At 39.1% G+C, this 10,527-nt stretch overlaps 1 protein-coding gene across 2 annotated transcripts; it reads left to right on the top strand.

The window, feature by feature from the left end:
* The first annotated feature begins 1,977 nt into the window (after window positions 1-1,977).
* LOC149829138 (protein WVD2-like 2) lies at window positions 1,978-8,404 on the top strand. Of its 2 annotated transcripts, none has more exons than XM_090017292.1 (8): window positions 1,978-2,111; window positions 4,906-5,252; window positions 5,339-5,517; window positions 6,800-6,885; window positions 6,959-7,052; window positions 7,140-7,211; window positions 7,374-7,484; window positions 7,798-8,404. In XM_090017292.1, exons 2-8 carry the CDS (start codon window positions 4,922-4,924, stop codon window positions 8,113-8,115), a joined length of 1,191 nt encoding a protein of 396 aa, XP_089873418.1. In that variant the 5' UTR covers window positions 1,978-2,111; window positions 4,906-4,921; the 3' UTR covers window positions 8,116-8,404. The 2 variants fall into 2 exon arrangements, with proteins under 2 accessions (XP_089873418.1, XP_089873417.1); XM_090017291.1 differs by having other exon boundaries at window positions 1,996-2,111; window positions 4,909-5,252.
* Window positions 8,405-10,527: the final 2,123 nt, after the last annotated feature.

Raw genomic sequence — 10,527 nt, 5'->3', positions numbered from 1 at the left:
ACTATACAAACTGATCTCGAACAAATTCGTGTCGAGCCAAGCCAAACCGAGCTGAGTCATGAGCTGCTCTGTTAGTTTACATGCCCTATCTGTAAGGTTTCATTTGAGGAATTATAGCTTGAATGCATCGAGGGTTTGGAAAACGTATTGGCACATGATGCTTTTGGAGATTGATGAGGGATTCTTTTTTTATCTTTATGAAGTTGCATGAGAGATCACTATAATTGATGTGGATACATGACATACTACAACTTTTTTTGAGGGAAATTAAAACTTTTTATTAAAACATAAACACGCCAACAAAATTATTTTTTTCTATTATTTATTTTTTTCAGAATTTGGATGCATCAATTTATCCATATTGGCAGCCTAGTAATAGTCATTTTTTATCCATATGGCATCAAATTATTTTTGAAAAATATCATTTTTTATATAATAAAAAAACCTACCTTATTCAGACCCAAGGGGCTTGGAGTAGTGGGATGGGGGATAGAGTCTAGGTTACTGACTCACCGACACCGAAGCCCTTATGGAGCCCACCAGCTAAATTTTGTTTAGATCAGATCTGGCCTGATTGGATCACTACAACCAGGACTTGGACCAAGCCCGGGTACCCCAAACCGATGTGCAACATTTACTTAAATTAGGAAGCAAGGAGCAAGAACTCGGCAAGAATTCTTATCCGATTTGCTTCATTGTACAGGTAAGTTGAGAGATGTGTAGAGCTGTGATCATAAGTCACAACCGAATCTGGTAAAGGGTCCCCATCTCCCAAGTCCTTGTCCAAATCCAAATCTGGTTATGCCTTCTTGGGAGATTTTCAAAGTTTTCATTTTTTTTGGGTTTTTAAATAAAATCCTGGAAAAATAAATATATTCAAGAATTTCAAAATATAAATAAATAACATCAAGAAATACGTGAAAAATAAAATAAAATAAATTATATATATATATATCATCAGCATAGTGACAAACGTTAAAAAACGGCAAAATCTCGTTTTTCAAACAGTTGCAAGAATTTGAAAATTTTTCATAAATCTTGCGAGAATTTGAAAAAATTTCATAAATCTCATGCTTTTTTGGCAAAATCTTGGCAATAAAAAATAAATACAAAATATAAAAAATAATTTCTATAAGAAAATATTAATAAAAATTATTTAAAAATAAAAATACACTGTTTTTTCATGATAAATAGCCGTTTAAAACGTAAATATCGTGTTTAAATAACTGTATTTATGTTTTTTTCATAAATCTTAAGATATTTTAAAAATCTAGCAAAAAATTACCGTTTTAAACTGTAAGGCAATTTCTCACGATATTATCGCGAGATTTTCATAAATCTCGCAATATTTGTCACTAGTATCCTCAGACACACAAAGTGTATGAAACACGCGCGGTTGATCACGACACATTTTTTTTCCTGCTTCTGGAGGCTTTATAAGGTTTCGGCGGAACTCAGACCTTTAGCGGCGTCTATTTAGAATTCTCGCAAAAGGTGGAGAACATTTTCGGAAACAAAACCTTTAATTCTCTATCGTGGCAGAATTATCTTCAATGCACTCGTTTCTCAAACGAAAATTGTAACACGAAATCTGAAACTTTCCAGTTTTCAATTTAATGGGGGTAATTTTGTTATTACGGGCAAAAATGCCAGGGTAGTTTAGTCATAAAAGTTTGAACGAGGGACGCGCTCGACGTCCCTTTCAGTTTTTGACGTTTAGATTGTTCGCTGTGACCCCGAGAGAGAGAGAGAGAGAGAGAGAGAGAGAGAGAGAGGGAGAAAAGCCAACCCTTCGAAAGAAAGAAGAGCGTCGTCAAAAGGAGGAAAAGAGAGAGAGTCGCGAATCACGGGACCCGTCGGGGGCCCAATAAATACGATCCCGCGCACGTCTTTCGAACTTCGCGAGTCGGTATTCTGACGACGACGACGACCCCGCTGACGGTGTGTATTAGGGTTTTGAGCCTTTCAGGTCACGCCGTCAACACCCTTACCTCCCTCCCCTCTTCTTCTTCCCTCTCTGGTGAGGAACTCTCTGAAGACGGAGTTGATGCAGAGGAGGTGAAAGATGACGATCCGAGGTTAAAGAGGCGGTTTTCTTTGATCTGTTCACGGTGAGACGCGAGAGATTGGCTTTTCTTTGCTTTCGTTAGTCTAAATATGCTTCTCTAGTAATTTTTTGGGATATTTTGCGTTTCATTGGCGGGATTTACTGTTTTTTTGCGTTCGCTGTGAAGATCCGTTGGAAACGGAGGTTTTTTGCTCTCATTTTGGCTCCGGTTAAGAAATCGGGCTGGAATGCGAGGTTTTTCGATCTCCTGAGGTCCTGATCTTTGCGTTCTCTCGCGATGAAGAAAGAATCGGCGGAAACGTGCGTTCTTTTGTGTTCTTGATGGGACTGCGTTTTGTTTTGGCTGAGAGAATCGGTGGAAATTCGTGTTCTTCATCTTCCCGATCACTGCTTTCTTTTTTTTTCGTGTAAAATTTTCAGTGATTGCTTGTATTTGAGTAGCTTCTCTTCTGTATGCCAATGAAAAGGGACAAATAATCTCTCTCTCTCTCTCTCTCTCTCTCTCTCTCTCGCTGTTCCATTATTTTTTGAAGATCTCATTTAACATTTCACTTACTGTTTTTTATTTTTTATTTTATTTCATAGCTCTTTATTGCATTTTCATTTTTTTGTTTATATGATCTGCCACTGCTTGTGTAAATCGTGGTAAGTTAGGCGTCATTTTACCAGTTTTCTCTATTATGTGGCAGCTTAGATGTGTTCTCTTCTTCTCTGTTTTCTTATATAATTTATGGCAATTCGATAGCTCAAGTTTTAGCATATTTTCTTTATATGGAAAATAGCGGACTTAATTCATAATCATGTCCAATTATTAACATAATTCGAAATCATACCTTTTGTTTAAGTTAACCAAAAGAGTACTTGAACTAAGTTCAATTTGTTCAACCGGTTTGTTCTTCTTAAAGTCTTTAAAATACCAATTTATCCTCCATATTATGAAGCATTTCTTTGCCTCTCTCTCCATTTTCAAATCCATTTTTTCGTGCAAATCTTATGGTAAATCCACTTTATCCTCGTGCCACGATCATCCAGCTCCAAAGAAAACTCTCTCTCTCTCTCTCAAGTTTTTATTTCGGTTTTCTTTCCTATTGTATTTCCTTTTCTTGTTTACTTTTTTGTGACCATCAGCAATTCCCACAAACAGGGTTCATATTTCTCTCTTTCTTTTTATTTTTAAGAATAAAAAATTGCCAACATGGAAGATTTCAAAACGACGCGTTCTACAGAAATAACAAAAGATTCGAAATACAACCTAAGCACTTTGGTTTCCCATATGTCCTGTTTTGGGGAATCCACTTTACTATTCAGAAACAGATGAGGTTGGCTGTGGTGGACGTTGGATTGGAAAAATCCTGATGGTAGATGTGATTGGCTGTGGTGGACATTGGATTGGAAAATCCTGAGAGAGTTCAATTTTCCTCCCTTCTTAATTATTTGGAGGAACTTTGCCTTACAATGTGATGTGTTCGTGGTGCATGGTTGTCTTTCTTGTTGATTCACAGTCAATAACTTGATTGGAACAATTAATTTGTTTCCAACTGTATATTTCTGGACTGATCAGATCAGCCATTAAGCTCGGTTTGGGAGCAGGTGTTAGGGAGGAGATTATGGGAGATGAGGCTGGAGTTGTCAACAACATCCTTGTGAGGATGTAGTTGAAAATGGCCCATCTCCACTCCCAACACCATTCTCTTCTTCCCAAATGGGGTTCCCAACCATCTGTGGGGGTAGGTGGTATTTATTAAATCCTCATTAAATACCATCTCCCTCTCATGTCCCGCTCCCAAACAGAGCGTTAGGTGTCTTCTCTGTTACTCTTGGATAGTCTTTTATCTTTTTATTTGCTATTGGTTATTGGATCTGTTACTTGTGGTGAAGTTACTGACCATTTAATGGGGTATAACTTTTTTGTTTCCTTTTCTGTGGTCTCTTTGAATTCGGTACAGTTTAATCAATGTGTTTTAATTACGTCAACACAAAATTGTCTGACTCTGGATTATTTTTAATTTATTTAGTTTTAACTTACCGTCTGATTTCTTTTTATTTTGAAAACCATTCAGAAAATTACATTGTCTTTTTTTACTTTTACCGTTCGGTCTTGTTTCCCTGCTTAATTTTAATAAAAATCGGATGCTGGATCAGTTATCTCCCTCATTGATATTATTGTCACTTCTATTCTCATACTTAGCAGTGACAATTTATATAAGAACGGTATCTATTAAATATAGTGCACTGTTTTACTTGTTGCTGTACTATCGTGTTTGTACCATGAATATATGCATTCCATTTTGAAGCTTTTGGAACAATGGTACTAAAAGTAAAACCACGAACAGTTGGCTAAGGAGTGTCTGACACTGATATAAAGGATGGACTTTAGGTGCCGTATATCAGGTGATCCTAGCTGCAGACTGTAGGTAGTATTCTATTTATAGCCTGCTTCAACTGTGCTGTTTCAGCTGACTATTCTGTCCCTTAAATTGTTGCTTCATACATAACATGCTTCTTCTATGCTAGTCTTTTGTCAATGCAGCTATTGTTTTCATTGTGTTTGGGTTGTTGGCGTATTGCCGTAGTGGACTCTTACAGACTGATCTGTATTGTTGTTGATGACTGAGCTGCAGATTTTAATTATCAATTATGTAATTTTTCACAGACTTTTCTGTGCTATATACCGTGCCATTGGTGAATTATAAATTTCCAGTCTCCTATGAATTGCTTAATGAATAGATATATATTTGGTGTAATGATAAGATGCCAATATATGCTAGTTATTTTTGTAACCAGGGTCTAATACAATCTTATGATAACAAAGTATTTTGCTTTTTTGGTGTTTCTAGAAGATAAACTGTCAGTATGGGCATGGAGAGACAAGCACTGCATCTGCAACCTGACTGCACCATGGTTGAATCACAGGCTACTCCGGAGAAAATTGAGTCAGATAAGATGACCAGTCAGAATCAGGCTGCACCAGGACACCACCAACGAGTAAAGGTTGGAAGTGAGGACAGCATTTCTGGAAAAGTTGGTTCTTTGTGCATCGAAAATGAAAACAAGGAACAAGATGCTACAAAAAGTTCAAAACATTTAGCTCCTGAGAAACTTTCAAAAGCCAGGGGAGAAGAAACTGGGGCAATTAAATATGAATCTTGTGGGAATCATAAAAATTTGACTTCTCCTCTGAATGGTATGGCAAGAATGGATATGATAGATAAGAGGATTTAATAATGTAATTGCATAACCATCTGTAAATGGTACTTCTTTTACGTGCAGATAATACTAGAAACATTCGATCAAGCCCCACAGTTCCAAGTCCATTTTCACTGGAGACTGAAAAGCGTGCATTCAATGGTAGTAGGCCAGTTGGGGTTCAATCGGCCTCTGTAAATGCAGACAGATCATCGTCAAATTCATGCAGTCATACGTCTCCAAATGGTCCAAAGAAGACTCAGGTAGTGTAATGTTTTCTTTCTTGTTCGAGACATGCTTAACCTTCTTTTAAGCTTGTAAAGTGTCCATTTAGCATCTGTCATGAATCACATACTTCATATGCCTGATCCTGTCAAATCAATCTGAAAAGTTAAGCTGTAATATTTTGGTGAAGCAGGTTTGATTTTAGATACAAAGTTTAGAAGCACATTTTTTTGTGAATGTGTGAAGCAACTTAAATTGTCTTAAACTGATCCAATATGTATTTCAACTCCCCCACAGAATGTTTCATTTCTTTTACAGAAGGGGTTATATGCATGCCTGCATGCACTCACTCTCTCTCATATATACAGAATAAAATGCCTATTTTATGTGTAGTGGTGGTGATGGTGATGGTGATGTCGACGAAGTACAGCCAAACACTGCATGATAGCCTTGTTCTCATATCGTGTATGTTTTCTAAATCGCGACAAAACAGTTATCAATTATATGGAATCATTTTTTCATGGACACATGCAAAGAATGATATGCTGATGCCATGTATATTTTGAGAATATCAGACTGCAGCAATTTTCTGCAAAAATAGGGGCACATATATTCAATTACAGACAATTAACTGGTGATTTGTTTATCCCAAGGGACACAACAGTTAGAGCCTCATGAATTTCTCAAGCACCCAGGTTATCTCACATTTACTTACCAAATTTTTTAGTGAAATGATTCTCATCTTTGCAAATCGGAATAGATCCACACACTCTCACATGCACAGATTAAGGGTAATGAATATCCATGTGCCTTGGCCTCATGCATGCTTAGAAAATATCTGGCAAGATGCGGTGCATCTTCTAACAGGAAAAGCCACTGATCCACCTGCCAATGCACGAGCACTCAAAGGTGCACACACATGCAGAGGGAGTGCATTTTTGACATGCAACAAATCTTTTACGGCAGAGGGGCACATATAAGCACATGCATAGACACACTGTGTTGATGTTAGTGATAAGCCTACTGATCTCACATATGCTTCTGAATTATATCTAGACAAATGCTGTGGCTGAAAAAAAGCTGCAGATATTTAACAGTGTCAGTGTCATTCTAGGTATGTGAACAATCAGCAGTCTATTTTGTACAACTGAAACATATTGATAGTATGTGCATGTGTGCATGTTGGTTTTACGTTTATAATATATGTATGTGTATATGTACTAATTTGTACCTATGTAACGTAAATGATGATTTGGTATGGTGTTTACTATTGACTTTCTGTTGTTTTGATGGATTATCATTGTCTTGTTCGTGTTAAAGCCATCCTCACCTAACATGCCAAGAAAGGTGTTACTACCCGAGGCGGCAAAGTCTCCTGATGATGAAGATGCTTGCTCTGTTGCATCGTATCCTTGATTTATTAACTAGTCCATCTGATGATTACACAATGCTTTCTGTGTTTCTCTTAACAATGTATAGAACCACATTATCAGTTAGATCATCAAAAACCAGATCATATGTGCCATCAGCACCTACTTTTCGGTCCACTGAACGTGCAGAGAAGCGAAGGGAGGTAATGTTTCTGCCCTCTTAGTCTTAGTTAAAATTGATTCCTAATCAAGGATTTGATGCAGAAACTATAGTTGTTTGATTTTCTCAGTTTTATGCAAAGTTAGAGGAGAAACACCAAGCTTTGGAGGTTGAGAGAAGCCAGAATGAAGCTAAGGCCAAGGTATGTGTAACTGTACATCTGCAAGTGCAGATTGTATTGTGGTTGTTTATAAATCTTTGAAAGATTGAAGTTGATTACCTTTTTCCTAGTATTTATCTCTCGTTTCTTAAAGTTTCTTAAAACTAATATAACCCTAGCTAAATGAGCAAGCTAATGTTCCAGGAGGCAGAAGAGGCATACTTAAAGCAGCTTAGGAAGAGTATGGCATTTAAAGCCAATCCTGTTCCCAGCTTCTATCATCAGGGGCCTCCTCCCAAGGTTGAACTTAAAAAGGTAGCAAGATGGACCCAGTTTTCTACACGATACTACCTTGTGAATGTGATGTTTTCCTAAAGTTCTCTACTTATATGTTCATCAAATTGTTTGTTGAATGATCGGCATGCTTTTATGGTAATGAAAACAGAATCCTTGTGTGGATGAATTCTAATATCTTCATCTCTACCTCTCAACACAATCGTGCTGTTTAATTTTTTTGTTTTGATTGAATAGGTTTTCCAATTTGGCTTCTCTCTGTGTATGTATGTATGTATGTATGTATATTTCAAAAACTTCACTTAAGCTTTGAATTTGTTACTTAATATTGCAGACCCTGCCAACTCGAGCAAAATCTCCCAAGTTTTCCAGACGGAAAAGCTGTGACGCAGTCAGCTCAACACCATCCCATCCCGAAACCAAAGCAGCTTGTGTGAAGGTTAATCGTCACAGTCTGGGTAGCTACAAGAGTGCTACTGGTAGTCCACTCGAAAACATCAAGTATCAGGGCAACAATAAGACTTCTTGCAAAGATAGAAACGGGAGTAAAATTGTTGAGACTGTGGAACCAGTCCATGTAAAGGTCTCAGGACAGAGAAGCACCGATTCTGCTGTTGGTTCTGTTGCGAAGGATGTTGCAGTAGAGTCTTAACAGTTTTTCCTTTATGATAAAAATGAACTGTTTGGATTCGAGTCTCTGGTGTGCGGAGTTTGCTAATGTTTACATGCACGGGAATTAGCGTCTCGGCAGCCATTGATGTGAGTGCATATACTAAGTTTAAAACTTTTATTTTAAAGTGTAAATTCTGTAAGTTGTGAGTGCATATACAAATGTTTGTTGTGAGAATCTTCTCCTGACTAATAGCATGATTTGGGCTGCATATTGGACTTAACTATGGCATGGTTTATTGAAAGAATATAATTAGCTATTACTTTTCTAAGAGTTCAATCTTTCACTCATTGAAGATCCTAGTGCCACGGACTAGATAAATTTACAAAACAAAGAAGAGTTTAGTTCGACTCTTCAGTACTGTTTTAAGTTAAAGGGATGAAGGGTTTTTTATCATGGGCATGGGTTCATCTAGCATCAGTTATAACCTGCGGACCAGGTTCAAGGCGTGGTGGTTGTCGTGGGCACAGATAGGTGTGTTTGGCTGCACTTGAGCAGCCCCCTGGTAGTATATGACTATTTGCCGAAAGATCAAGAAATGATGAACTCCGACATATGGTCATCTGCGTCATCAGGGACGAGTTGTGCTTTGGTCTCTCCATCATTGGCATCGCCAGACTTGTTTGCAATCCGATCGCTGCCTTCAAGTTTCTGACCACCATCTTGCCTAAGGAAACTAGAATGGATAACCAAAACTTTGCAAGTCTTTCATTTTTGCCTCGAAGATGGCAAGCGAGAGTGTGAAGTTGGTGTTTATCATTTATCAGGAGAGAGTACCCAACGGGGGCTCGGCTTGTTTGGTAGGAGCTGTTAGTGCGTCACTCTGTGTTGGGAGGTTGCAAGTTCAAACCTCAATGTAGGGATGGCAGTGGACTGGGGCGGGGGACAATGTCTCCACCCTCGCCCCGTCTCAAAATCCTGCCCTCCATGCCTCCATCCCCAGCATGGGTTTTGATTTTAACCTTCATCCCTGTTTCATGTCCTCCATCTCTGGTCCAAATGGGGTGAAGCGGGGCGGCCCGGCGGGGCTCTGTTTTTTCTCGGTTCATTGCCATCCCTAAAGAAGGATTGGGGGCGGGGCGGGGCAAGGTGGGGATTGGGACGTGGACGGGGTATGGAAAAGGGTAAGTCCATTACCGTCTCCATCCCTGCACGGGTTTTGATTTTAACCTCCATCCCCGCTTAATGTTCTCCATCCCCAGTCCAAACGGGGTGAGGTGGGCGGGGCCCTGTTTCCCTCCGGTCCGTGCCATCCCTATCCCAATGGTACGTTGTATAACTTGCGGGAGGGGTGGGGGTGGGGGGTCTGCCTAACCCCAGCTTGCCTAGAAAAAAAAATCAGGAGAGAGTAAAAGGAGGGATTTGGAGATGGGTGAAGGAGGAAGGTGCCGAGGACAAGGTTAAGAAGGTGGAGATAATGACTCATGACCACTTATCTAATAGTGTCAAACAACTTCTTAATGCAATGTTTTGATGTTTTTCCTCTTTAAAGGTGATAGCTTCAATTCCTATCTCCTCTATTCGGATCGAGGCATTACCGCATCCGACCTTATGTGATCTAGCTATAATCGGATCGAGGATCGGATGGGGAAAAGGTGAACCGAATCTGAATATGATTAACTAATAAGATATGTTTTATATTTTATAGGGTTTGACAGTCCATTGGTTTCAGGTATAAATCTGCATAGTGAATCTGAATCCAATTAATAATCAGATCCTGTTTGCTTTGCGGAATCTGCCTAATTAGATTCGGTTTCAGTCAGATATCCAATGACATCCCTAGATCGCAGTTCAAGCCTTGTTCAAGCTAGAGTTGGCCAGAACCTTGTTCAGCTTTGCCATGTCAAGCTTGAATGGTTTCAGGCTTAGCTCATGTTCTCCCTCTAACTGTGAGACTCTCAAGTCCTAAGTTGATTTAAGACCGTGGTTTGGACTCCCCCTTGCTAAGATACTGGTGAGTGAGTCCTATTTGGGTCGTGGTGTAAATGCCCTAGCTAAACCTATATGTGTGAAAACATCTTACACCAAGAATGAACAGCTTGCCTATTAGGGGTATCAACTGGTCGGGTTTGGTTTAGACCCAGGTGAAACCAGACCTGAACCCGATTTTTGGGTAAGGTATCGGGTCTGGATCCCAGTCTAATCGGACCCACCATAAGAGAAATCATACCTGGACCCGATAAAACTACATGAACCAGACCCGGTAAAATAATATTTTGTATCATTTTACATTGAAAATTTTGGGGTCTTAATCAGAACTCGAGTCGGGCCCAGGTCTGGTATAAAATTTCACAAACTATACCCGGTTCTATGTATTAATTGGACCTTTGGGTCTGGACCCGGGTCTTAAACAGATCCTCTTATTTATCACCATACCCACCCTATAGGGTTTGG

This window comes from Nuphar pumila, chromosome 9, assembly GCF_984573655.1.
Source record: "Nuphar pumila chromosome 9, dmNupPumi1.hap1.1, whole genome shotgun sequence".
Taxonomy (NCBI): domain Eukaryota; kingdom Viridiplantae; phylum Streptophyta; class Magnoliopsida; order Nymphaeales; family Nymphaeaceae; genus Nuphar; species Nuphar pumila.
The sequence above is the reverse complement of the archived record's forward strand: the minus strand, read 5'-3'. Positions and strand labels throughout refer to the sequence as shown.